The sequence below is a fragment of the Colius striatus genome, chromosome 6, assembly GCF_028858725.1.
Source record: "Colius striatus isolate bColStr4 chromosome 6, bColStr4.1.hap1, whole genome shotgun sequence".
NCBI lineage: Eukaryota > Metazoa > Chordata > Aves > Coliiformes > Coliidae > Colius > Colius striatus.
Window position 1 is genome coordinate 1,882,261 of NC_084764.1, and position 27,689 is coordinate 1,909,949.

Below are 27,689 nucleotides of genomic sequence, written 5' to 3' on the forward strand. Positions count from 1 at the left end.
GAGTTCAGCTGTAATAATTCTTAAGAATACCAGAATTGTTTTGGGATCTAGAGTGCCCCAGCTTTTCTTATGCATTCTCTCCCACTGTCAGTGTATAAGAACATCTTCTAGACTTCTCCCACTCTTACAAAAGTCATAAGTTCTACAGAAACCCACCCTCAAGACTGAAAGTGTGCTGGTTTCACACAGGATGGACTTTGCTTATTTCCTGAGAATGCAGCCTGCAGAAGTGTTTACATAACATTGTGTAGTGGAAGTAAAACAGTAAACCTCTGAAAATAATTACTGAAAGGTTTGTTTTCTCTTCAGAGTGGTTTCTTGTTTCCTCCTGAGGTCAGCTGCAGCTGAAAAAGTGGAAACTTTGATCATTGCAGATTATTTGGAGAACTGTTTGAATTGGACAGCTTGGATTTGGTTAGATTCCCTTCTTGCTCGAGGAAGAAAACTCATCTCACTAACAGATGATGCAAATTGACTTAGTTTCTTTTGGTCCAGAGTAGAAATGTCTTCCTGGGCAGCAAGTGTGTGAGGATTTGTTTTGTCTCTTTGTTCAGAGGGTAGGAGATGACTCACATCTTCTCGATAACATTCATGCACTTCAGTTGTGGATCTGGTGTCTTACCATTTCTTTCATGGTGCTTTTGCTGGAGAAGAAGGGCTTTTTAGTTTCACATTTGATCTTCTTATTACTAAATGGAAGCTGGAAGCTTTCTAATAGGAACCTCCAGGACAGGACTGGTCCCTCACAAGGCAGGTTTCTGCTTCAGGCTTAATTTTGTTCACTGAGTGTCCTCCTCTTTTCACAGCAGGTTTTCTAGATGGTTTCTGTTGTGTTCTTAGGAATCTTAGATGTAAATATAGGAATCTGTGTCCTGACTTTCTGCTCCTCATGTTTAACACTTCAGTGTTTCTTCCCGAGGTGGAGACTCCCAACTCCGTGTTGTGTGTCTTGCTTTTCTCCTCAATCTGTGCAGGCAGGAGCAGCTGCTCCCTCCACATCTCCCCCTCTCAGTCCCAGCCAGTGGTTCAGCTGAGCACGCTCATTCTTTAAAGGGGGGTGATGGATGGCAATAATGAAATATGCACACACGTGTATGCTAAATGTATAAGGCAACATTCCCTTTATGTGTGTTATATTATGACAGCTAAGTTAATTTGAAGTGGTTAGCATTAACATAACAAATACTGTTTTAACAATCCTAATAACAATGGGACATAAATCATCTGCTAAAGGAACATTGGAATGCTTCTGACAAGTTGAGTTCATAAGCTCTGTTATTTTCTGAGGTTCACTGTGGGTATGAGTTTCTGGTTTCATGGCTTTTTCCTCTTGTGGTGATAAGCTTCTGGTGAGCTTAACAGCGCTGCTGACTGCAGGGTGTTTGACTGACGTGTCAAAGAAGCCCACTGTGTGAGTGTAACTGGCTGCAGCCTTAGCTTACAGGATCTAATGCAAGAGGTGGCAAATTCTGGTTGGGTTACTGTTCAGCCCTGGTGGAAGGTGGGCCATAATTCAATAGAACAGTAAGGTTCTGTAACCGCTCTGAGCAGCAGTTCCGTTTGGTAGCCCTGGATGTGGCTTCAGGATGGGGTAACTAAAACATTAGTAAACTGAAGTGCTTTGTGCCCTTACTTGGCTTAATGTTTGCAAGCACAATGGCCTTATCCCAGTGACTTAGTGAGAGACAGAGCAAGCTAAGAGCACTTCTGAGCATTTCAAACGTGAGTCCACGCTGAGTCTCACAGAGTGCAAATGTCCCCTGGTATTCCCAGGGAAGGAAGTTGTGCTGCTGCCTCCAGATAAGAAGTTGAACTGGTTTTAATGGTGGCTTGCTTTTTCTTTATGAGTGTTTAGTTGTAAAGACATAAGCTTGCAAAGGGCAGCTTGTTCAGCAGGCTCGTGCCTCGCAGCATCTGGCAAGGTTTTTACAACGTGTGACCAAGAGCTGTGGGAGATGATAGAATTTTGGTAAAGGAGAAGCTTTGATAAAAATGTTGTGTTTTGTTTCTGTCCCCTCCCTGCCACCCCAGCCCTGTTGCTAGCAGCTATGAAAGCAATTCCTGTGTGGCATCCCCGCTGGACCCCAACGGACACATTAATGTTGTGGTTAAAGAGGAACCCTTAGACGATTATGACTACGAGTCGGGTGTTTGCACTCAAGGAGTAAGTGTGAAACAGGAGGACACAGATGAGGAAACTGACGAGTATTCCAACACTGATGATGATGATCCCATCGTACAGAAACACCTGATGAGGCGAAACGACACGGACGGGATTGATGGAGAGTTCAGGTCCAGGAAGCGGTTGCTGACCAGCCCTTCGGGTGTTGCCAGAGCCAAAATGTTAAAACTGGACAGTGGCAAGATGCCTGTGGTCTACTTGGAACCCTGTGCAGTCACAAAGAGCACGGTGAAGATATCTGAGCTGCCACAGACCATGTTGTCCTCTTGCAAGAAGGACAAGTCCTCGTTGAGTGCAGTGATGGATTCCTTGCCCGAGTGCTTTGAAAATCACAAAGGCTCTTGCTCGGACACAGCCACTGTGGCTGAGGAGTTCGTCATGAGAAAGCAGTCTGCTGGGAGTAAAATGACACATAAATACTCTTCCATCAGAGAGGACCAGTGGGGTCTGTCGAAATCCTCTAATTTTAATCTCAGGGGCTCAGTAAGTTGTCACTTTTCAGCTAAAGAGATGTGTGGAAGGAAAAGGTCTGGCATGCTGAAGAATGCCATGTCCCTGAAAGGCTCTGGCAGCAGCCAAAACACCCTGTCATCAGTTACAACTAAAAGAGGAAGGCCACGGAAACTAAAAATTACCAAGGCTGGTCGACCCCCTAAAGGCATAGGGAAAGCTGTAATAACGAGCAAGAACACCTCCCTGGGGCCTGGGAGTGTCCTTCCAGACGTGAAGCCAGACCTTGAAGATGTTGATGGAGTCCTCTTTGTGTCCTTTGCATCAAAGGTAAAACTACTGCTTTGAGTAAAACCTGGGAATCTCTTATGATGTCTCGTTTTTGAGGCCCTTTGTAACTACAAGCTGAAGGTATCTTTTCTTCCAGACTGACTTGTGAGGTTTATGGCTTCTCTCCAAGCCTGCTCTTAACTTGTCCCTGTGTTAGTCATAACATTTTCTTACCTCCTGGCGACCTGGGGGGAAGCAGTGGCATCTGGAGCTGAGTGTAAATGAGTTCATACTTGTTTATTAAACATTCACGCCTTTTAAGTGTTTAGGTGATATTTGGTGGGGCTTACTTGGCATCTAAGATGTACTTTAAGGTATCTTACACTTACTTAAGCCTCTTCATGTATGTAGGAAGCTCTTGACATTCACACTGTTGATAGAGCTGGAGGAGAAGAGTCACAGAACCTTCAGGCTCCCTTGGTGACCACAAATGATCCAGGTATGTGTTTTAATTGGTTTCTGCAAGCGGCTGTTCCCTGCAGGAAGGGAATCTGTAACTTACAGACATGCTGGAAAAGGAATCCTGGAATCACACAGCTGGTTTGGAAGCAACCTTAAAGGTCATCTAGTTCCAAACCCCCTGCCAGGAGCAGGGACACCTTCCACTAGGCCAGGTTGCTCTAAGCCCCATCTAACCTGACCTGGAGCAGGGATGGAGCACCCACAGCTTCTCTGGGAAACCTGCTCCAGAGCCTCACCGGCCTCACAGGGAAGAACTTCTTACATCTCATCTGAATCTCCTCTCCTTCCATTTAAAGCCATTATAACCACTGAAGTAATGGGGTTTTTTTGCATGGTGTATGTTTGTTAACATGTTCCCTCTTATTTTTGGGTAGATTGTCAAGCAAGAATACAAGTACTGGAAAAGGAATTGATGGGAGAGCTGAAGACCTTGAGGCATAAGCAAGTAATACATCCTAGCCTTCAGGAAGGTAAATGAGCACCTGGTTGTATGTGATGCTTAATCATACTGAGCTGTTAATTTCCTCCAGGATGTAATCCCTTGTGTACACAATACAGCTGGGGTCCAGTGTCCATTTGTTTCAAACACAGGGAAGTGTACAGGTGTGCATGTACAAATGTGAATCATGAAGGGAATTTGTGTGAAACTCTCCCTGTTGCCACTTGGGGCAATGAGAGGGGATCTGGTGGCTGACCCAGTTGTTTCCTTTCAGGCTTTAGAAGTAGTTTCAGTGAGCCAGTAAAGATGTTTTTGTTTTCACACACTTGTATTGTGAACTAGAAGAAGTGAAAGAGGCAAAAGATAGATCCTGAAGCTCTCAACAGCAGAGCAAGAGGCTGCATGTTGTTGTATGCTTCATTCAGAGGATGCTGGAGCTGGAGATCCAGAAACACTTACCTAAGACTACATTTGCTATGTCTGAGTCTGTATTTCTTTGGGTCATTGTAGATCCAGATTTCATTTATATACAACATTATCCTGAGGCCAGAGCGTGGTCAAGGATCAACACAGCAGAGCTTGATGTTCTCTGTGCTGATGGTGTTGAAAGCCTTCAGTCCTGAGTCTGGTGGCATTCATATAGGCATCAGAGCAGATGATGAAGAGGTTGTTCTGTAGGGAAGTGTCTTACCTTTTGCTCTTGAGGTTCTGGCCTTGACTTTCAAACTTACAGCTGTAATGCTGTAGGGATTGAGACTTCAGGTACTGGATGATGTATGCATGGGCTGTGATGAGAACTAGCCTGTCAGTTCTGCAGCCATTTACAGGGATGCCTGTGTGTCTTGCTAGTGTTGAGTTGACATTCCCATCTTCCACCTTGGCAAAAGTGGTGTGAGAGCTCTGAGAGCTCCCTCCTTGATGAGGTGGGAATGAAACAAGATAACTGAATGCATTCCTGTGTGAGCTGATCTAAGTGGGGCTGCTTTAGCAGGGGGTTTGGACTGGATGATCTCTAAAGGTCCCTTCCGTCCCCCACCATTCTGTATTCTCTAACCAACGTCCAGCCAGGTTGTAGCTCGGTGGTGCATCAGCACTGGTGGCTGTATCATGGATGTCTAAATGCAGCATTGTCTTCCCAGGATTCCAGAAACAGAGCAGCCCTGACTGTCCAGCCTGCCCTCCCAGGCCTGCATGTGTGGTTGTAGTTCACAAACGGTGGTGAAATGCCTTTTGTGGTCAGCTGCTGGCACTGCTGGACACAGCACACAGCAACTGTTGCAGCAGCATTAAGGCTTTTTAGGACTATGTTGTGGGTCTCCTAGATGTTATCTCTACCCCATAAAAGTCTAATAAAGTCTTGGTATGTTGGCAACCACAACACTAGTGAGGGTGGTTTTACTCAGGAGCTGTAAAACCCACACCTTCTGTCTCCAGCACCTCAGTCAGTGGTGGTGAAGTGTGTTGAACACTTGTGACTGTTGTTTCCAGTGCTGGATGACAATGTGCTGAGCCTGTTCAATGTGAGTTGTGATTCATCAATGGAGACAGTGACCCTCACCTGTGTAACTTCTAGAGGGAAAAGAGAAATTATGTGGAGACTGTTTGCAGCAAGAGCATTGCTGCAGAGACACACATGTCATGTCGCCAGGCTCTCAGTGTGTGTTCCTTTGTTGCTAGACTTCAGCTGCTGCAAAGGAACTGGAGTTAATATTTGTGCATATCACCTTCACCTTCCAAGCAGTTACAGATCTGTTGCCTTTCATTGCACACTTGAGAAAGAGCACAATGATTTTAAAGGAGACTGTGGATTTTCTCCTCCTTCCTCTCTGTTCTTACAAGGTCATCAATAGGACATAAGAAGGTGGCTGTGGAGCGAGTGCCTCTAGGCCAAACTGATTCTAAGTAGCATGCTGGAGCTTGGTGCAGCCTCATTAGCCTTGATTCTGATACTTGTTGTCCAAAATTTCCTGGTCACAGATGATGAGTAATATCTCCTTGTCGTCTGCTACAGACCAGGCTCCTTTCTGTCTGGAAGGTGTTAGAAGGAAAGCTCCTGCTGGAGTGCTGTGGGATGCCTCGTCTGTCTGAACTAACTGGAATCCCTTCTGTTCCTGGAAGTCAGAGGCACTGTTGTCATGCATTGTGCAGCTGCTGCAGAGGAGAAAGTTCTTAGACTTCTCCATTTGCTGCTATTTGGTTACAGCAACTGAAATGTAGCAGTTCTCTGGAGATGACAGATGGATCCAAGTGATAACTCACCTGTCATGCACAGTGATACCTGTGCTGACACCGTACCGTGACCTTTTGTCCTCTCTAGGCTGTGCTCACTCCACCCTGTGTTTTTGTTTGGGTGGCTTTTGCTTCACCACCCTAAACTGAAACAAGGGATTTTGTGTATGGGTAACCTCATTTTTGTTGGAGTGATCAACAGAGCTATGCTTGGTTTTGAAGGTGACAGAATAGTTCAGATGGAGTGACATGAAAAGTCACCTGTGTACTCTTTCCATTTTGTGCTCACTAGAGTTGGAGATGAAACGGGTGACGTCTCAGCGTGTCCCAGCTGACATGTTTCTAGACCAGACAGTTAGATAGACTTGCTTGCTGCTTATTTTCTCTGTGGAGATTGGAAAATGGCATCTCACTAGACTGCCTTTGACAATGGGATCCCTTTAAACACCCATGTCTGAGGTCTGTTCCACGTGTGTTGTTCTCAGGTCGCTGTGGTGCCATGTATGGAGCACAGATGTCCACCACCAACCCAAGCTTCCTACTCTATGTGCCAATGCCACCTTGTCCTCAGCCTTGTCAAGTTGCACATTTTCAGTTTCACACCTCATATTTCATATATGAATTTCAGGCTTGTTGCCAACAGGGGCAACATTTGTGGGTTTCTGTGGCTAAAACCCTAAGTAGATGTTCTGGGCTCCAGACTACCAACAGTCATGTCTTGGATGCAGTGTCACAGGGTTGGAGTCAGGTATACTAGCAGCCCCTCAGCATTTCTGTGTCTGTAGCAAAACAAATCCAGATAAAGACAGCTTTTGTGAACAAGTGACTCTTCCCATTTGAGTGCTTTGCAGGAGGTGATGAAGGAAGGTGTTACAGGTAGTTAAGCATTTGTGGTGACACTGACAATGCAATTTAGGTTCTTTAAAGCCAATTTCCCCCCTGCTTATAAAGCAAAAATGAAATGCAAAATGCCAAGCCTGGAATAACCTACTGAGTTGTGCATCATTGGATGGACTGGTCCTGAGAGTGCTGGCTGAATACAACTCACTTGATATGACACACTTTACTTCCTCAGTGGTTTGCTTTTGTCCCTTACTGCTGGTTGAAACTGAAGTGTGTATGGTTCGTGTTCTTGCATGAGGACTGCTTTCAGTAGGAGGGGGTGTGTAAGTAGCCCTGGCAGGATTGGTAACTTACACAGTGATACGAAGTGTCAAATAGTTACTGCTTGAACCCAGTTCAGAGTTCCTGTGTGACCTGCTCTAGGTGGTCCTGCTCTGTCAGGGGGATATTGGACTGGATGAGCTTCCGAGGTCCCTTCCAGCCCTTCAGGTGGTGTGATTCTGTGTAACTCTAGCCTCCAGGGATGTAAACAGTGCTAACAACCAAACACACGCTTTTGTTGTGAGAAGCCTCACAAGACTGGCACTTGAGTTTATACATTGCAGTGGAAACCTCAGTAATAATCAAGAAAACTATGAGAAGTAACTATTTTTACATTGTTTTCCCAGCCCCTAAAATACTCTTTAACTCATACCTGCTGCAAATCTGGGAGATAAGTACCAGTGGGAGTGCCTAATGCTCTTTCTCATCTCTCTTGCAATGGTGGGTGAATGCTGGAAAAGCCCCTCTGTAACAGTTTATTTTGTAAGCAAATGTCTTGACTTTCTTTTTCCAAACATCTTGCTGCATTGAGCCATTCACTGATACTTGCCTCTTGCAGTGGGACTGAAGTTGAACTCTGTGGACCCAACGATGAGCATTGACTTGAAATACTTGGGTGTGCAGCTTCCTCTTTCCTACTCAAGTTGCTTGTGGAGCTATCCAGGAACCAACCCCAATTCTCCAGGTGAGTAGACTCTTGTAGGAAGTTCCTAAGGACTTGAGAAGTTCTTGGTGACTTAAGGAAGTTCTCAGTTTTGTCATTTTAGCACTGGCCATTTCCTCCATCTGAGCATTGGTAGTAGAAGGGAAACACTTGAGGTTTCAGCAAATCCTTAACCTTTTTCTTATCAATGATCAGATGGAGGAAATGGCCACTTAGTTGAACTTGACATCTTAGAAGAGATTAAAGTGACAAGAAGTGAGAACTTCCTTAAGTCATCATGGGATTCCTGGCCAAGGAGTCTTGAGAAATTCTCGCCAGGTTGTCTTCAGCCTTCCCTTTTAGTGATGCTTGTGATCCAGTAATAGTACCTGTCCAGTTTATTTAATATCAGCCTGATTTGTCTTTTGGAACTGCCTTTGCTAAATGTAAATATCCACGTGAACTGCTCTCAGATCCCTCAGGAAAAGCTCAAGCAATCTACATTTCTCTGGTATTGTTCACATCCAAAAGAAAAGAAGTTGTCTGTAGCAGAGCTGAGTGTTAGGACTTTGCAGAAGAGCAGCTTGGGGCTGAGTACTCACAAAAGTGCTGACTGTGCCTTTTGAAACTGGCTTGGTGTTTCAGATGCACTGTGACTGGGATAGATGGTAGATACTGGTTTAAATACTAAACTAGTTGGACAAAGTATAGGGGTGTTTATCGTTCTCCTGCTTGAATGTTCTGATTACCGTGTCTCAATGCTGCTTTTTGGAGCTGGTGAAGAGGCAGATGTTGTCTCTCAGCTGTGTTTATGCTGCAGAAGAGGCAAAGCCAATGCAGACCTCAGTCAGCTCAGTGTCAAATGCAGTTATTTCTAGCCTAGTAATATGTAAAACAGTGATTCGGATCCCTGTTAGTATTTTTACACTCCAGCTTGGCTCCCAGAGCTGATGGATGACTTGACAGAGATGTCACTGTTTGCCTTTTGCAATCCTTTCCTGTCTCATCTGAATTTGACAGAACAGCAAACCTTAAGTGAAACCTCTACAGGTTTTACAGGAGTCATTTACTCCACTGAGGGGAGAGACTGAAATTGCTTTCCTGATGCAGAGAGGTGACAGTATCAGCTCCAGAGCCGCCTGTTCCCTTTTAGCCTGACTGGCTGATTCGCCCAGTCTAGTTTGGAATCAGCTGTTTGCACAATTGCTAAGGAGAATAAAACTAAGAATACAGGAGGAAACATGTTTTATATGGGATAGGGAATGCATGGCAGAACAGCAGAACTTCCCAGGAAGCTCGACTTTAAGTGTTCTGTTAACAATAAAGGAGTATAAAAACCAGGTCTCTATTCAATCTGTTGATTTGCTGCCGTTGATCTAGCCCTGAACGGGAATAAAGAGCTTGTTGGGACATTGATGCAATCAGACTTGACTCACAAACTGAGACTAGCTTTCTTCTTTTCCAGATACAGGATTTCCCTTTGTTTCCAGGACAGGAAAGACAAATGATTTCAGGAAAATCAAAGGCTGGCGAGGGAAGCTGCATGGTGCTTCTAGAAATGAAGGTAAAAAGCCAAGACGAGCTCGAAGGACTTATTTCCAACGTGTGGCCTTTTTCCTTGGCCTTCCATAGAACTGGCAGTGTGGTGATTGTGTGTGTCTTAATGAGAGCTTGATTTCTGTAAGATAAAAGCTATCATGATTAGAGAATTTTTTGGTAGTGCTTCCCTGGTCTATGGTGGAACAGAGAAACCTACCCTGAGCGAGCTAAAAATAGGCGTGTTCTGTTTTACACAAAAGACTTCAATGAAGATCAGTGCTGTGAGAGTTGGGGTGGGTTTGTTAGCTCTGAATTGAGCTGCAGGTATGGTGATGTGAGAGTTCTGTTGCCCCCTTTTCATTTCCATCAGTGCATTTTAAGTGCAGTTGCCAGAACTGTTCCTTACACAGTTAATTGCTTCTTCCCTGCTTCAGCATTTGCAGTTTGCCCAGTTTCTGTTTAGGTGAAACAATCTGTGTTGTACCTTCACCACTCACACATGAGGTGGTGGTGGGGGACTGCAGATGTGTTGTGGTGCCCCAGGTAGGCTTGGTGTTCAGGACAAGACTTGGTGGTTTTGTGAGCGCACACGGGTGTGAAACCTCCCCAGAAACGACTGTTCAGACAGCCAGTTGTGTTTCTGAGTGGATTCTATTTGACATGCCTTTGTTGTGCTCTTCCAGAGGAATTGTTTCTATCTTTTCAGAGAAGCATTCTCCCCTTGTGTAGTGTGTGGTTGCTGTCAGGTTTGTGAGCGTGTTTTCCCCAGCTCAAGCTGTTGATTTGTTTAGGTGGCAGTTCAGAAGGTTCTCTGAAGAACCGCTCGGCCTTCTGCAGCGACAAGCTGGATGAATACCTGGAAAACGAAGGGAAACTGATGGAAACAAGTATGGGCTTCTCTTCCAGCACCTCCACTTCTCCCGTGGTGTATCAGCTTCCCACCAAGAGCACCAGCTACGTGCGAACGCTTGACAGTGTTTTAAAGAAGCAGTCCACCATAATTCCATCAACATCTTACACCTTCAAGCCCACTCCTCTGACATCTACCTCTAGGAAAACAAAGTCTCAAACCAAACAGACATCAACAACCAGCAGAGGAAGATCGTCCTACAAGCCTATACTGCCCTCCCCTTTTGCTGTGAAGCAGAAGCAGAGCTCCTCATCGTCAGGGGAGAGGGCTGCCAAGGCCGTCTCCAATAGCGGTTTGGCTAACCCGGCGGAGGGTTGCGTGGTGCCGGCTCTGGATGAAGGCACGCTTCCCAAACAGGTCAGCCTGCGCCAGGCGCCTCAGGGAGGTCGTCCCTTGGGTTTGTCAAAGTCTCAAGTGAAGTTAATGGACTTGGAAGACTGTGCAGTGTGGGATGGCAAACCACGGACCTACATTACAGAGGAGCGAGCAGACATCTCTCTGGCGACCCTGCTGACAGCTCAGGTACATCTCCATTCACTTGCTTGCTTTCTGTGCTGTTGCTTTTCCCAGGCTGTCCAAATTGCCCATGTTGCATAGAGATGCAGAAAACAAGGCTGCAGCTCCTGAGGAGCACGACAAAGCCTGATGTTCCTTTTGGTGTAGTTGAGGAGTGCTGATTCAGCGGTATGTGGGGAAGAACATCGCTGTGACAAGAGTGTTGCTGTGAATGCTTAGTAGCTGGAGGAACCTCATATCTTCACCATTAAAAGTTCCAGCTAATACAGTCACTGTTGAGTAACTGTGTTTATGGGTTTGTTGGCTTTTTTTATTATGAGTTGGGTTTTTTTCAGTTGAAGTGAGTGAAAACAACTCCCTCTGGTCGTGTAACTTGGTTGCCACACCATAGCCTCGTTTCTTCTCTTCACATCCTACTTGTTACCAAGGTGTAATATTCAAATGATTAATATCCATTATTAACATCCATATCCAGTAGTAAAATACTATTTGACTGCTGAGGTGAGGGAGCCCTGGCCCAGGCTGACCAGGGAGGCTGTGGAGGCTCCTTCTCTGGAGGTTTCCAAACCCACCTGGACACGTTCCTGTGTGACCTGATCTAGGTGGGAGCTGCTTTGGCAGGGATTTGGACTGGATGATCTCTAAAGGTCCCTTCCAACCCCTAGTATTCTTACGATTCTATGGTTTAGCTGTCTCAAATTGCCTCTTGGGAGCCTTCAAATGCAAAACTCCCCCCTGTTCTGTTTTGGTTTGGGATTATTTCAGTACAGGTGCCATTTCCATCTGTAAGCCGTGCAGTTGAAGGGGTTATTCTGAGGCAACTGCAATTAGCAATTTCCCATGTGCTTGGTTTAATCTTCCTGAAATTTCCTCTCCCTGAATTTGAAGCATGTGCTTCTTTTCAAACTTCCCTCAGGCTTCTCTCAAAACCAAACCCATCCACAAAATCATAAGGCGCCGAGGGGCCCCTTCGTGCAACAACGATTTCTGTCGGCTGGGGTGTGTGTGTGCCAGCCTGGCCATGGAGAAGCGGCAGCCCACGCACTGCCGCAGGCCAGACTGCATGTTTGGGTGCACCTGCTTGAAGAGAAGAGTGTTGCTGGTAAAGGGAATATCCAAGCATAAGAAAATCATGAAAAAGGCTGCACGAGGAAACCTCGTCTTCTACGGAACGCGAGGACAGCAAGAGGAGGAGGATGTGGACAAAGGTGGTGATGGGGAGGAGGATGAGCTGAAGCAGAAAGATAAGAAGAAGAGGAAGAAGGTGGAATACAGTGAGTATTGCTGGGCAAAAGTGATTACTTACAGCACTGCAGAAACCACCTGTCTTGGTGGGCATTTCATTGGGATGCAATAGCAATGTCATTTCAGGATGCAGGAGATGCCACGTCTGCTCTCCTGTAGACTACCACAGTTTCCTTTCGGTAGTTAAAGCTCTTCCACAACTCTCCAGGTATCTTTTAAGTGTGTGAGATAACTCCTGCTATCACTGTTGGTAATCTTGCCTTCTTATCAAGTACCTGGAGCTGTATTTTCAGTTGCTGTATGGAGCCTTGTGGTTCGTTGACCTTCAGTGGAAATAGAGTGATTTGTGGCAGTTTCAGATCTGGCCTGAGGAAACCCAAGGGGTAGAAATGGACTGTCAGTTTCTTGCTAGCAGTACTTTTAGCAACAGATGATAAAGAACACAGTGGTGTCCACTGGAATAAACGAGTTCTTCCACAGAGGTGAGGTATAAAGTCTGGTTTTTGGGGGCAGCATTTTGTGCTTAAGTACACAGCATGAGTGAAGATCACAGATTCTTCAGCGTTTTCCTGGACCTGCTACCACAGTACAGGTAGAATAATCTCTTCTTTTCACTTCCTCTCTCCTGTCTGCAAGTCCCAGTCTCTTTTGTCTAGAATTTGGGAGCAGAAGGGCACAGCAGTAGCATTTGCTGTGTGTGCGGGGTGGTGGCTGCGGTGTGGCTGTGCAACTGCTGTGTTAGATGGGTTTCATTTCGAAGGAAGTTGGTTTGCTTTACCTCTTGTATTTGTTTTTTTCCAGCTATCTGTGACTCGGAGCCAGAGCAGCCTGTTAGGAATTGTCCATTGTGGGTTAAAGTAGAAGGTGAAATAGATCCAGAACCAATTTTCATCCCAACACCGTCCGTTACTGAACCGGTGAAATCCACGGCGATGCCCAGCCCCGAGGTCTTGCTTTCTAGCAAGCATAAATCTTCCAGTGGAACGAAGCCAGGCAGAGTGTATACTCCCAAACCCAACCCAGTGGTAAGAGAGGAAAATAGATGTGTTTGTTTTCCTTTGTGTTGAAGATTAAACGGTGCCAAAAGCTTTTCTCTTGGATGGCATTCGGGCTGAAAGCCTGGGGTGGGTGGCCCATAGGTGTGCTGATACGCCAGGACCAACTGACTGGATGAACCTTTAACCTCGTCTGTCTTCTGCTGAGAATTTATTGTAGCAATATGCAGATGGTAAAAGGTGATTACGAGTCAGTAACAGCTTCATTTAAAACAAAAAGCAATAATCTGTGCTATTTTTGGCAAAGAATTGCTGGCCCTGTGGTGTTTATGTAAGTTATTAGCTGCATAATGTAGCCTGGGAGTCATGACTAGCTTGGGACACAGACACACAACGTTGGGTGTAGTTCTGGAGTCTCTTTATCTGAGGTTTCACTGCCAGTGTTGGAAGAAGCTGCCTTCTCACCTCACCTTAGTATCCAACAAAAGGAACAGCAGCAGTAGAGCTTAGTCTAGTTTACTATCTGAAGAGCAAAGATGGCAGTGGCTATTCAGTGCACACCAAGTAATGTTGACAGGTAACATCTGGGACTCACTTCCCCACATAGAAGAGTGTGTGAACAGGTTTGGGTTTTGGGGGCTGGTGGTGGTGTTCCATTCCCCCCTTCCCTGAACATGTTAGTTTGGAAGCAAGACACAGACCCGTGTGATACCATTACGTGATACAAAGAGGGCAGAGGCAGCTTTAAGTGCTACACCTTTCTTTCGGTGCTTACTGTTGAAGCATTAATGTTGAAGTGATGTTAGGAAACAAAAGTGTTCCACGACTCCAATGTGTGTCCTCTCCTTTCCTTTTCTCTGTGAATGGTAGATTCGAGAGGAGGACAAGGATCCTGTCTACTTGTACTTTGAGAGTATGATGACTTGTGCAAGGGTCCGAGCCTATGAGCGCAGGAGGGAGGAGAAGAAGAGGCAACAGAAAGGCAGAAGTGATTCACAGAGTTCCAGTGTAAAGGTAAAAAGTCATCCAGTAACTGAGATGCAGACAGAAGTACTGGGAAAGTTGAAGTCATTGTTTTCTAGAAACTTGTCCACACCACAAGGGCTTGACTTGTATCTGATGGTGGCAGGGCTGTGGAGGTGGGAGCCTGTTAGCCATCAGCGCTGCTAAACTTGCCCTGTTGCCGTGATAGAAACAGTCTTGTCTGTGGACATTCCTGACTGCCAACTGTGTTTAGGATGTAGTAGAAGCTCGTTGTCAAAAGAGCTCTGCTGAGACGAGAGTTGTAACGTTGTCCAAGCATGCGTTGTGTGGTTTGGTATGATGAGCTAGTTCAGTTTGTGGTGTGAGAGAGAGAGACACAGAATGAGTGTTCTTCTTGAATTTCTTCCCTCCTGCAGGAGCAAGAACCAGAGCTTCAGTCTCCTGAGAAAACAGCCTGTGAGGCAGACAAAGACACTGACAAACCAGAAGGTAAGAGCCGAGCCTTGAGTAGAATTCATTCAACCTCTTGGTAGTTCCACGTTTTTGTGGAGGATTATGTTGGCTTTATTCTACTGAAAAGTTGCAGCTATTGATGCAACAAAAGTCCATTTGCTGGCAGGAATTATTGCAGTTGTAAACAAAAACCTTATGGTATGCTTACAGTTTCCTTTCTTAAGCAATTGTGTGTGTGTGATGTGGGAGATACCACAGACTAACTATCCAGTGCCTGCTCTAAGGTTCAAATGTTCCAGTAGCTTGTTTAGCAGTAGAAGATAACACTGTGCAGTAGACTTGTCTTTAAGAGTGGTTTTCCCCCCACCCCCCCTTTTTTTGTTGTTACTATTACTTTGTAGTTACTGAAGAGTTAATGAACACCTGAGTGGTGCTGTGAGGTTGGGATCCTCGTGTTCTCCACTTAGAACCATGTGGGACAAGGAAGCACCTACGTTTGAAGGTGTTTGCCGTTGAATTCTTTGAGTTGAGAGGTGGGAGTTTTGGTACATTAGACACCGGGTTTGAGTTTCCAGTTCATAAAGAAGTAGGCTAGACATCTGTGTTCTCCTTCAGCCTGAGGTGGCCCAGATCACGTTCTGAGCTTTTAAAGTGGGACCCGTACTTGGAGGCTTTGTGTGACCCACTAATGAAATACAGCTGCCTTTTTTGAGCTGAGCTTTGTCACCGTTTAACGTGTACAACAGCACACTCTCCATTTGAGGATGGCAATGGAACAGTAATGCATTTAGATGACAATGCTGGTGAGTGGTCAGGTGCAATTAAAATGGCCAGGACACAGGGCTCAACATCCTTAACAGTGTTGCACAAAGCGGCGTTGGATCCGCAGTGACGACAAAAGGTCACGTTCCTGCCACACATCCGCTGCAACAGACAGCTCTGCTAGTCACACGCTGTGCCATTCTAGGACACTTGGTCCCTTTCTGACCCTCCAAGAGACAAGTGCCACCTCTTGAATAACCAGCGATGCTTTCCACTGCATGTTGGTGTTGCTTGGAGATCTTTCATCCGGGAAACGAGCCGTCTTTGTTTAGCTTGTGGTGCAATGGGAAACAACCCGAGGTGGTTTGGCTGCAGGGAACCAGCTGTGAGGAGCAGTTCCCTTAGTCTGTAGCGAGTTGCTGCTTTGCTTCTGAAGCTCTGCCAGGGTTAGCGGTGCTTTGAACAGTTTTTGCTCGCTGTTGCCCTGCAGCTGAGACAAGGGTGGAGGTGTGGGCAGAATGAAACTGTTTGAATATCCAGGTGATTGAAATGCCGCAGTATTGCAGAAACCTATCTCGATTCTTCCTCAGAGAAAAGCTCGTGGTCTTCCCGTAGCGAGGGGGACTCTACCTCCTCTGTTCATCACACCACTCCAGGTGGACCAACCAAATTTATCGAGATTATCTCTGACTGCAACTTGGAGGAAGATAACAATAAGATCTTGAGCATCTTATCGCAGCATATGGACAGTAACGCTCCCCAGTGCCTCCAAGTGGGCAGCTTCCTTATTGAGTTGGCTCCGGAGCACAAAGGCCAGGACGAGCATCACCCTCCCGTCTACTCCTCCAGAGTGAAGATCTCGGTGCCGTCCTACCGGGGCAAGGACGAGAAGAAGGCCGAGCTCCGTGTCCTGGAGCCCCCCGCTAGCGGAGCGTCGTCGCGCGGGACCCCCGAGCACCTGCGGCTGCTGCGGGCGGGCGCCGTGGCCGCGCAGCGGGAGAAGCTGCCCGGGGGCAGAGCTTTGCCGTTTTACGCAGGGCTCTCTCCCGCGGGGAAGGTGGTCGTCTACAAACGCAAAGCTAATGTCAGCCCCTCGGGCTTGATTCAGGTGGGTCCCTCTGCCTTTACTGTGGAGATGAGGTTCGGTCTCGTCCGGTAGCCCCGAAGCCCTTGAAGAAGAGAGCAGGCTGTAGTTTGTCTGTCTAGTCTTTTGGCTGTCCAGGCGAGGATTCTTAGCGTTCAGTGGCATTCCTGCCCCCCCAGGAGCGTGTCCCTCTCAGTCTTGACTCAAGCACGGGAAACCTGGTGGTTTAGCTTGTTCTTTTGGCCGTTTGGGACTCGGTGGCCCGAGCACAGAACCTCTCTCAAGATCTTTTCGTTGCTTTGGGAAGCTCTCTGCAGGTGCATTTGACAGAGTCCTCCCAAATGAGTGGCTGTCAGAGGCCACACAGGGAGTGTTTTTAAGGAAGTGTACACTGGGACAAAACTTTAAAACGAAGCTGTAAGCGTGGAATCAGGATTCTGTGATAGTTGCTTTCTGCTGCAGCTCACTGCCAGTGTTCACCCAGAGCCCGCGTCCCCTGCTGAGTATAGCTTGGTCATCAGGAGGCTTCAGAACCCTACATTCTGACTGAATCCTTTCTCTTCAGTTTCGTGCTGCCAGCTTAGTGTTAGGAGGAGCTGTAGGGCTAGGGTGGAGATCTTTTTCAGTCAAAGGCTTTGTGGTTATAGTAAGGGATGCAGATGAATGAGGGTGGCGTTTGTTTTCATGACACTCTGCGGACGTGGCACCCTCACAAAGAGAAGCTAGTGCAGGGGAGAAGATGTAGGGGGGGATTTCTTGTCCTCAATCAAAATTGATCACTACAAACTCAGGACTTGCTCTAGCAGTGTGATAAATACATTTGGCTTTTAGAAGGTATTATCAAACCACCTGAGAGCTACACGCAGCACTAGCCAAACCTCCCACCCACCACTAAGCATAAAAGCTGGCATCTGAAAAGGTGCTGGTGTTTTGTCTCCTGCGCAGTCAGGTACCACCGCAGCTCTGAACTGGCAGTTAGTCAACTCGTCGTACCTGAGTCACGGTGTCAGGTCACACTTTGGATAAGCAAAAAGCTGCTGAAGGTCTTACAAGCTCCTTAGAGTTTTGTCCCAGTGTGTGTGACATGAGTATTCTTTCTTCTGTGATGCTGGGTGTTCGTTAGGCTTAAGAATTTCATTGCAAACACTCCTCCAGTTTGAGAACCCGTTTTTATCCAGGGCTGTAGTGTAAATAAGGGACAGGGAAAGTAAGTGCCAGCTTCACTCCTGTGTCAGCCATTTCACATGCTCCTTTGGACTCTGTGGTTCTATGTGAGAGTCTGAGTAGCATCTCAAGTCTGTATCCCCTGGATATACCAGAGCTGTTTGGAGTTCTCCTGGGCGGAAGGGAGATGAGGAGTTCCCGTTCTGAATTGCAATGGTTTCTTTATTTTTGCTGCAGAGGACACTTAGAAGTCCCATGCAATGAAACACCTCTCCAGAGGTGGTGGATTGGCATTCTTTTCACACAGTTTCCCTTTTCCACTTTTTTCAGGTTAATGATAAAAGATATCCTCAGGCCAAACTGCTTTTGGGACAGATGGGGGCATTACATCCTGCCAATCGGCTAGCAGCTTATATCACAGGCAGGCTGCGACCCGCAGTACTTGATATCTCAACCCTCAGTACTATGTTCTCCAAGGTAGCATCCAATGGTAAAGCAGCTGCTTCTGGGACACCATCAGTCCAGGTGCCCACAACATCAACTCCCAAAACTACATCTTCCACCAGCACTACTTCAACCCCCAGTGTGACGACTCTGAAAACCCATGTCCCAGCACAGAGGCAGATAGGTAGGTCGGAACTTCTTACTGTGTTTTAAATTGCTTGAAGCTGAAGTACAAAAAGTGAGTGTACAGCCTTGCTGTTGGTGTCTGTGCAGCAGAGAGCGCTGCCTCGGGCTGCATTGCCTACCTGAACCACCTCTGCAGTCAATAACCTCTTTAAAGCAGACACTTGTAATTTTGGCTTCGGAGTAAGATTACAGGTACTGACTGTTAGTTGTTCTGTTAATGCTGCTAGAGCTTCTTTTCCAAGAGACAAGGAAGAGTGGATGGCAACACACTGAGTGTTAAGCTTGGAGGTTTTTGGTTTGGAGGGTTTCCTCGCTGCGAGTCCTTAATTGCATCTCGGCCAACGTGGATTTAACTTCAAAGGAAGGAAAGGATCACTCTGATCTGTGGTTCTTCGCTGTCAGGTGTTCTGACGATGTGTGAAGCAGCAGTGAAAGGCAACATGGTCCAAATGTGGATTAGTGAAACGACAGGTGTGCAGCCAATAACCACACCAGCCTCTCTAAGCTCGTTGGATTTCACAAGCTAAACGGGATTGGACTTAGTCAGCGCTCTGAGCTTAAAACAAACAATAGAGTGTCGGAAGAAGCAGTTGGTGCTCGTGTCTGAGTTGGTACTGGGATGGTTACCCCAGCATGGCAAGACAGGGAGTTGCCTTTAACTGTTACATTTTGCAGGAGTTCTTTTGGGGTTTTTCTTTGGGTTTTCTTTTGAAGTCCCCAGCGCCCATCCACATACTCCCTGGTGATAACTAAAGAGCTGAAGAAACTGTGCAAGAGGAAAGGATGTTACCTGTGTCCTGGCAAAACTTTTTAACTTCCAGTGGGTTCTTTTGCTTCCTTCTGCCTAAGTTTTCATTGCCATGTAAATGGGTGTGTTGTTTTCCTTGTCCTGTAATAAAACTTGACTGTTTCTTGTGTTTATGCAATATTAAAGAGCTGGCTGCATTTCATTGATGGATGAAGTGATTGGCACCTATGACTGAAGTGTTCTGGCGTATTTGGGGTTAAAAATGCTCTCTCCGTAACTAACCGTGGCATCAGCCCTAGTTTGGCTTTGCTCCATCATCTCTATGCTGTTGTACTCCTCTGTAGGCATCTGGAGGGGTGCAGTATTCTGATCCCTTGGGGAGCCAGGGGATGAGGGAAAGGATCTTCCCCAATAGCAATCACTTCCCCTTGGTGAAATTTGTGCCCCCCGGCTGCCAGCTGCAGGAGTGTCACTGCAGTGAGGAGGGGACACGGCAAACTCTGTCCCCCTCCCACCTCCTCCTCCCATGGCTGTGGATGGGGGATGAAAACCAAGAAGCAGTGAAAAGAGGAAGATTGGTCACAGGAAGAATGTGGGGTTAGAAAACAGTTGGTGAGACCATTATTTCACGTAGGTGTTTGTTTTCCTGTGCTGGAATTAGACGTGTGTGTCAGTAGTTTCAGGATCGAGGACACAACCCCTCAAGACATGATTCTTTGGTGTGGCCAGGAGGAGACACAAAGGAAAGCTCTAGAGGTGGGATAAAGCAGATGTGTTTCTCCTCTGTGAGATGTGGGTAGGACTGCCACAGAGGTTGCAGTTCAATTAAGAGGTGCAAAGGAAACGGAGGCTCAGGTTCGTGCTGAGATTACGGTTGTAGCACTGCATGAAAGGCAAAGACACAATCCGTGAAAATGTTGACCTGCAGGTTTTCATTTGCAGCTGCCCGGCCCTCACCTGGTGGCGTGTTCACACAGTTTGTCATGAACAAAGCTGGAGCTCTGCAGAGGAAGGTTCCCGGCCCCAGCACACGCCAGCCCCCGTCAGCGCCGCAGAAGCTGAGCGTCAAGCCCACGCCCATCATGGTTGTCACTCCCGTGGCTCCCTCCAAGACCTCCCCAGCTCAGTGCACGGTCTCCCCTGGGGTCACTACGGCCATCAGCACTTTGCCAGTCACCGTGGAAAGCAGCGCTGCAGCGGCGTCTCCCGTGAGCTCTCCTGGCCAGACGAAAGCCAGCGAACCTGCCTCTGCCGTTCCTGCCGTGACGGTCACGGCTGCTCCCGCCACGCCTGGAGTCGCCACCTGCGCTGCCCCCTCCTCCACCGCTCCCACCGCCACTGTGAGCATAACCAAAGCAACAGGCATTGTTGCACCCGTAGCAGCCGTGTCACTCCCTAAAACGGTGGTGACGACACCAACTGTCACTTGTCCTGTTGTCACAACGTCCAGTTCGACGGTCGTACTGACAACAGCCGCCTCCGTGGTGACCACAGCGACTTCCCCTGCTGCTTCTATTCCGGTTCTACTGTCAGGAGTTAATTCAAGTCCTTCACTGAATCCAAAGAGAGGTAAGACTTGGGGTGCTTTGGGCTGTTGCTGCAAACTCCTCCTTTTCTCGTTCTGCCTGGAATAGTCTGCAACTTGTAGAGCCTGATTTGAGTGTAGATTCACTTGCCTCATCCTCCTTTGCAGAACAGGGTAAGAAATGGAGTCTCTTGGGCTGCTTGTTTTGTTCCAGCCTGAGCCAGTAGAGGAGGGAGGAAAATGTAACTACAAGGGCAGTGGCTGCTATGTAACGAGCTGGAAGTCTCTCATCATTCCTTGGCTTACAGAAATGTGTAGCACAGCTCCATCTGCTAGTGTTTCGTGACTGGTGTAGAGTCCAGGCAGTAGGTAGGGAATTACTCTGTCATCAATGAACATGGAAAACTTCTTCCTTGGAGGTCTTCAAGACCCTCCTGGACACGTTCCTGTGTGAGCCGATCCAGGTGGGACCTGCTTAAGCAGGGGCTGGACTGGGTGATCTCTAAAGGTCCCTTCCAACCCCCACCACTCTGTGCTTCTATGAGATGTCAGTGGAACTGTGTGAAATAGATTGTCCTGGCCTGTCTGGTTCTCAGTGTGTTCCGTGAAGAGAAAGAGGAAGAGTGCTTCCAGACTCGGTTGTTTCCAAAACATTTGCTGCTGGTTTGTCGCTGTCCTCACAAGCTGATGTTTGTGTAACTTGTTAACCGTTGCAGAAGATGCCTCTCCTCAAGCTGTGAGTCAGTCTCCTCAGAAGATGTCTCCTGGGACAGAGAAGCGTGTAGGGCCGCGGTTGTTGCTGATCCCGGTGCACCAGACGCCGCCCGCCCTGCGCCCGCTCAACAACGCGCAGCTCACGCAGAGGCAGAGGATGATCCTTCAGCCCCTCAGGAGCCCCGGGAATGTGAACCTGTTCAGACACCCGAACGGGCAGATAATTCAGCTTGTGCCCCTGCAGCAGGTTCGAGCTGCAGGCACGCAGCCCAGCGCCCAGCCCGTGATGTTCCGCAATCTAGGTACAGAGTCCGCTGCTTCTTTCTCGGCTGACAGCTGCGTTACCCAGGAATTGTGTAGTAAATGCCTCTGGTGCTCCTTTCCCCTGCTGGGACCCGCTGAACCACAGTCTGTTTTGGTTCTGCAGGGGTAGCTGGAGAACATAATGTAATTCTTCCAGTGTAACGCACCTGGAGTAGCAGGTATCTGAAATACAGCAGGTAACAGCCAAGGCAGCAGCACTGGGGGATTGTGTTCAGCAAGGAAAAGGGCCTCTGTGTGTGTGACAGCAGACACACATGCATTGTGCTGCCATAACTTGTAAGCAGGTCTGATGATCTGTCGGTTGAGAGGTAACTTTAAAAGCATAAGCTGTTACCTGTGTCTCAGTGGATGTGCTGCTCTGGCTTGCTTTGGCTCGTGGGTTTGTTAGTGCTTGTACAGCAGCTGTTCCCATCAAAGCTTAAACTGCAGTACAAAACCACTGCGTTTTCTCCTTCTAAGAGAAGAAAAGTGTTTGACTTTTGTCTCTAGTGCATAGTTCAAGTTGGAAGAGCTAGTAACTGACAGAAAATAGGTAGGAGGCTGTTGTACCTGTTTGTAAGCAAAACCTTTATAAACAAAGTACATTTCAAATGCATGTCTGCCTTCCAGTAGGGTGTTCCTTCTCCCTTTATAAAGGGGCATCTTGAGCAGAAGAGAGAGCCCAGTAGACAGCAAAACTGTGGGGAGGAGAGAAAATAATCCTGTGCCTCAGTTGAGGTTTGAGCATGAGGCATGGTAAAGAACCAGGGGGAAAGCTGGGTGAATTCCTTTCTGCTGTACGTTCCTTTGCTGTGCAGGAGAAGCTAGTTGCCAGGGATTGTCTTTTCTTTCTTTCTTTCTTTGAGAAAACCCCCATTTTCTTGTTTTGCAGTGAGTGGAAAAGTAAAACACAGAGGACCTGAAAGGCAATGCCCTTTCTTTTGATTGGAAAGCTTAATGCAGCCCCTGTTAAATCTGTTAGAGTAGCCACCTCGTGCTTTGTACTCAAAGCACCTCGTGTTCCGTCTCAAGACTGAACAGTCCATCTGTCTTTATGCAGTTACCAGCTCTTCCACTGAGGACTTGAGGTCAAGTACCTGATTACATGGTCATCCTTGAGACTGCTGGATGCCAGCACAGCGTCACATCCTAAAAGCAAATTGCTCTGAGGAAATACTAGTTGAGGTTTTGTTTTCTCGTAGGATCCGTTGTAGGAATCCGGTTGCCCGCGCCCGCGAAACCTCCAGAGTCACCCGTGTCTCCCACTTCCTCTGTGTCTTCCACTTCTCCTGCCACCAGTTCAGCTGTACAAACAGCAGTGCCCACCTTATCCTCTACGAGTAACCTCAGCACTCAGGCGTCTTCTCTTCCTTCGGTGACAAACGTCGTGTCACAGGCAAGCACTCTGACCCTGAGGATCTCTCCTTCCGCTGCCAGCAGCGTGACAAGCCCAACGGCCTCCGAGTCCAAAATCACCTGCAGCCCAGGTGGTCTGTCGGCTCCCACTGCTAATCTCATCCCTCTGCAGTCTGGTAGTTTCGCTTTGCTTCAGCTCCCGGGACAGAAGACCGTGCCAAACTCTATCCTGCACCATTTTGCGTCTCTTCAGATGAAGAAGGATTTCAGGAAAATATGCAAGAAAGAGGAATTGGGTGGTGCCCAGCAGGAGAACGACAAGGCTTCGTGCTCAGACGATGCCGAAGTGACCGAGCCCGAGGCTGCAGTGTCAGATAAGAAGCCAGAAGACAACGAGTTGTCGGTTACCCAGTCGAGTAACGAAGAGGCGGCGTCTGGCGCCACGCCTGATCAAAGTTGCGCTGCATTAGAGATGGTGGAGAAAGAGCCCAAGGTGCTAGAGAGCTCTTGTGATGATAGCTCCTCTTCTCTGCATGATGTTTCCACAGATGTCATCTCGTCTGACCACTCGTACATCAGCGAGAAGCCGAACGATGAGGAGGAAAAAGGGGCTTCTGAGGAGAAGGAGCATCCTGTCAGTCCTGAAAGCGGAGCGGAGGCTGTGGCAGCCAACTCTGAAACTGTTTGTGAGGCAGCAGATGAGTCTCTGGCTGCTCCTCTGGATGATGCACATCCACAGAGTCTCGAGAATGAGGAGACTCTGCAGTTGAAGAACCACGGGGAGGAAGGAATAGATGCTGAACAGAAAGAGAAAGCAGGCAAAGAACAGGAAGGAGAGATGAAGGAGGACAACAAGGCAAGTCCCGGGCAGTCAGGGAGCCAGCAGGAGCAAGGTGCACAGCTGGAGGAGGAGAAGGAGCAGAGAGGGACTGAGCTGTCTCAGAACAAACAGAGATGCCAGGGTGATGCTGTACAGGCAGAAACAGACAGGGAGGAACACAACAGCTCCACAGAAGCAGAAACTGGAGGAGAGGAAAAAGGAAGTAAGTCTGAGGGCAGTTGTGCAACAGAGCAGGATGATGCTTCGGGAGAAGGGCATGCAGGCCATGCCGAGGAAGGCAAAGCAAAGGCAGCTGGCCAGGAAGGCAGGAACAGTAAAGGACAAGGTGCTTTTGATTCTCAGGAAGAAATGAAAACGGGTCATGACATTCTAGCACACGTAAACAGTTCTTGGAGCAAAATATCCAGCATCGTGCCCACCTTAGACAACAAAGGCGAGGCGGGTAACAAAGCTGATACCTCGGAGAAAAGCGGCCGCCTGACCCCGGAGCAGAGGGTGCAGGAGCCCAGGCAGCACAAAAAGGGTTGCAAGGCTGCTGATGAGATCGCTGTTGATGATCTGGAAGAGGAAGAAGAGGAAGATGACGACGAGGAGGAAGAGGATGAAAAAACCGATGACTCTGCTGACGAGATGCTGGATGGTACCTCTGACTTCCCCAGTGAAGATGAAGTAGATATTGAGAAGATGGTAAGCATCTATCTGGTGATCAAGGTTTTGGTTTGGTGGTGGTTTTGTGTTTTAGTTGCCCAACTGACCTGTCCTGACCCGTGGATTTGAAAGATACAATGTGATGTTTGTGTTCTGGGCTCCTTTAGCAAGCCTAGATCCCAGCTGCAAGGGGCAATGTCTCGTTTCTTCTCTAGTTGCATGCTTTTATATAGGTGGCCTTTTAGAAACACTGTTCAGGGGTATAACAGGGGTTATATTGAGCAAGCTGTGATAGAACCTTTGCATGTTGTCTTCAGTATTTATCCTAACAACTTTGTTCCTTATCATATGACTCTTGATCCTAAAATGTAGTGGCCAATCCAGCACTTCTGTTTCCTTGTTACTTAGTGTGTTTAGCATTTACTTCTGGAAGGAATGCTTGACTCTACTGAAACACAGGGACACACTCCAGTAGGGTGTGAAAGCTCTCATCCCACAGTCACTGGAAAGGAAATTGCTTCAGAAGGCACAGAACGAGGGTAAAACGTTGTGGTTCACATAGTCACGTTTAGGTTTCAATGCTCATAGAATTTCCCTCAAATTTCACCCCAAAATGAAAACAACCCCTCATGTAGCTCCTTGCCATGCTTTTCATGCATCAGTATGTGACTTAAGAAACGCTGCAGTATTGCATCAAGGGTTCCACGTGGGTTTGGGACTCAGTCAAGTGGACGTGAGAAATGAGGCAGCTTTCTCTTGGGGTGAGGTGAGAGTGGACAGAGAAAGGTTGAACTGGAGAAGGACTGAAGAACAAACACACACAGGAGAGGTGATGTTAGTGCCCTCAGAAATATGAAAGTAGGTAGTTCCTTCAGCCCTTTTTGTGTTAATGCAGTGCTCCCACAGTTCAAAACCAAGTTAGGCTGCTTTTTCTTCTAACCATAGCCAGACTAACTCAGTTAAGTCAGCCACTCTGGCCTTCAGACAGTTTATGTCACTTCCAGAAGAACTGACTAATCAGTTCATTTTCTGGCTCGCTGTTCATAGTATCACAGAATGGTGGGGGTTGGAAGGGACCTTCAGAGCTCATCCAATCCAACCCCACTGCCAAAGCAGCTCCCACCTAGATCAGGTCGCCCAGGAACACATCCAGGTGGGTTTTGAAGCTCTCCAGAGAAGGAGCCTCCACAGCCTCCCTGGGCAGCCTGGGCCAAGGATGTGTTGCCATCTCAGCTATGTGAAAGGGAGGAAACTGAAAGCAGGTGCAATTCTTGGACCTCCTTTCAAGCTGCAAACTGAGCTGTTGCTGTCCTGTCTTGAGCCAGACAGTGACTGTTTGATACCTCCTGTATCCTTCAGTAACTTCAGCAGAGTTAATAACCACGTTCTGAGAACCATGGTGACCCTGCTTCTGCGGGGAGTTGGACTGGATGATCTCTAAAGGTCCCTTCCAACCCCTACCATTCTGTGATTCTATGAACCATGGTTAATTAGTACCTGATGCTGGATAAACCTCCCAGACACAGTGGTCTTAGGAATCCATTGGTAAGCCAGGTAATGTCATGCTGGGTCATAGAGTAGCCCGTGATCAGGGTTGATGTTTCAAAGGTGCATTTTCTTTCCTTTGTTGTGGAAACTTAGTATGTGGGTTTCGACTGATATGGTTTGGAGTGTGTTCACCATAAGCTCACAGCAACATGAACAAGCTGGCTTTGGTTGTAGAGCAGTGAAGCTGAGGAAGGAGTTCTCAGAGGGCTGTAAAAACCTGTCTGGAAGCTGGGTGAGTTCTTGGTTTGTTGGCAAGTGAAGTTAAGGTGTCAGTGCAGAATGGAGAGGTCAGCTCTAAAGCCAGACATGTAAGTGATATTTTCACTGGGATGTACCCTTTTGACCAGCAGAGTCTTTACAAGACAGGCTGCACTGGTGTTATTTGTCAGACTGGATGAAGCCATAGTGTATAAACCTAGTGTGCCCATTGCATTAAACTAGGGGAGGCAGGAGCAAAGTGTACGTGGCTGTCCACTACCACTGCTGCTACTGGATGTCCATTCCACTAGTAGCGTGTGGGAACACTAATGGCAGCTCTTTCACTGTTAGTTTGGAAGGTGGAGTGGGTTTAGCTGCTCTGGAAGTAGCCATTAAAACCCCAGAGAAGTGGAGTGAGAGTCAGGGTGGTTGCTGCTTACCTGCAGTAGCTGCTGTAGCTTCTTTACTACACTTCCCCTGGGTGGTTCTCATTGCAGTAATGACTGAAGTGTTCCTGTCTCTGCATATCAGTTCCTTACCTTGGGCTACCTTTGTGTACTTGGCTTAAGAGACTCTTGTAGACTCTTCTTCTACTCTACAAAAAGGAGAGAAGCTTCCTGAGGTGATGTCTCTGCCTTTTTGCGTTTCCCCCCCCCGAACTGCATCACGAGAAGCTTAAGAGGGTGAACTGCCATGGGTTTGGTGATGAGTAAACCCTTCTGAGAGTAACTAAGCAAACTGATCCCTATCAGTCAGTCCCTGTTGTCTGAAGAAACTCAAGTGGTCTGGGTCACCACGTTAAACTCTCTGAGGCATGCTGATTGCACACAGAGCTCCTGCTGAGAGTGAGTGCTTGGCTGGGAGTCGCTGGCAGACGTGGGGAGCTGCACACTGATGCCAGGCAGCGTTGGAGAGCTGGGGCAGTGCCTCTGCTGAAGTGCACTGTAGTCGTAACTCAGTCACCCCACTCTGAATAGAGACTGCAAGCAGGGTTTGGTTGGACCCCACCAAGGTCCTAGGGACGTGGTGTCTCCTGATTTTGGATCTCCTGCTGTTGTGGGGAGCAGTGCTAACGTGGAGCTCTTGGCCAGCCTGTCAAATTCAAAGCGATGCACTACTGCCTTGGGAAAGACAGTTCATTCTCTCTTGTGCTCTGCCTGGTCCCAGTGCTAAGGAGTCTTGCTTTGTGGGAGGACGTTTTCAAGATGGAGCAAATGAGGATTTTATGGGCTTTATGTCCCCAGCAGTACTGTGCTGTCAAAGGTAGAATCTGTTTTACCTCCACGCTGCTCTTTATACACATACCGAGGCCTGTTGTGGCATAATGCAGACTCCCAGCTGCTCTGAAGGAAAGCTGCATGAAACCCCAGATGTTAGCAGAATAACTTCTTCACCTCCTTTGCGAACAGGAGAGCTCTGGGAGACCAGAGCTGCTTTCCTGGGCAGAGGAGGTTGGTGTCTTTCAAGCCAGCAGCGTGTTAAAAATGGCTGTGGAAGAAAGAGGGACTGAGATTGTTTTTTAAGGCCAGTAATTTCTCATCTAAGGTGGCTCTTTATTTTTCCCAGGACATGACTTTCTTAACGAGCTAGTAAGATGGGAGTGTGCTCAGCAAGGTGTAGAAGTACA

At 47.6% G+C, this 27,689-nt stretch overlaps 1 protein-coding gene across 16 annotated transcripts in view; it reads left to right on the forward strand.

Moving 5' to 3' along the window:
• The window catches only part of MGA (MAX dimerization protein MGA), a 54,783-nt gene that overhangs the window by 12,161 nt on the left and 14,933 nt on the right, over nt 1-27,689 (forward strand). For 13 of the 16 annotated variants that reach the window (XR_009818921.1, XM_061998155.1, XM_061998162.1 and 10 more), the window contains exons 3-17: nt 2,032-2,962; nt 3,314-3,401; nt 3,799-3,894; nt 7,816-7,941; nt 9,365-9,463; nt 10,230-10,870; nt 11,781-12,138; nt 12,911-13,134; nt 13,975-14,118; nt 14,505-14,577; nt 15,894-16,411; nt 17,882-18,179; nt 19,872-20,498; nt 21,171-21,470; nt 22,674-24,355. Coding sequence is in view for 15 of the 16 variants with exons in the window: in XM_061998155.1 (XP_061854139.1) it covers nt 2,032-2,962; nt 3,314-3,401; nt 3,799-3,894; nt 7,816-7,941; nt 9,365-9,463; nt 10,230-10,870; nt 11,781-12,138; nt 12,911-13,134; nt 13,975-14,118; nt 14,505-14,577; nt 15,894-16,411; nt 17,882-18,179; nt 19,872-20,498; nt 21,171-21,470; nt 22,674-24,355 (6,205 nt within the window). In the remaining variant the exon portion in view is untranslated. Of the gene's footprint in view, nt 1-2,031; nt 2,963-3,313; nt 3,402-3,798; nt 3,895-7,815; nt 7,942-9,364; nt 9,464-10,229; nt 10,871-11,780; nt 12,139-12,910; nt 13,135-13,974; nt 14,119-14,504; nt 14,578-14,942; nt 15,543-15,893; nt 16,412-17,881; nt 18,180-18,408; nt 19,117-19,871; nt 20,499-21,170; nt 21,471-22,673; nt 24,356-27,689 lie in introns of those variants that run through there. The other 3 variants (XM_061998164.1, XM_061998169.1, XM_061998170.1) reach the window with 3 other exon arrangements.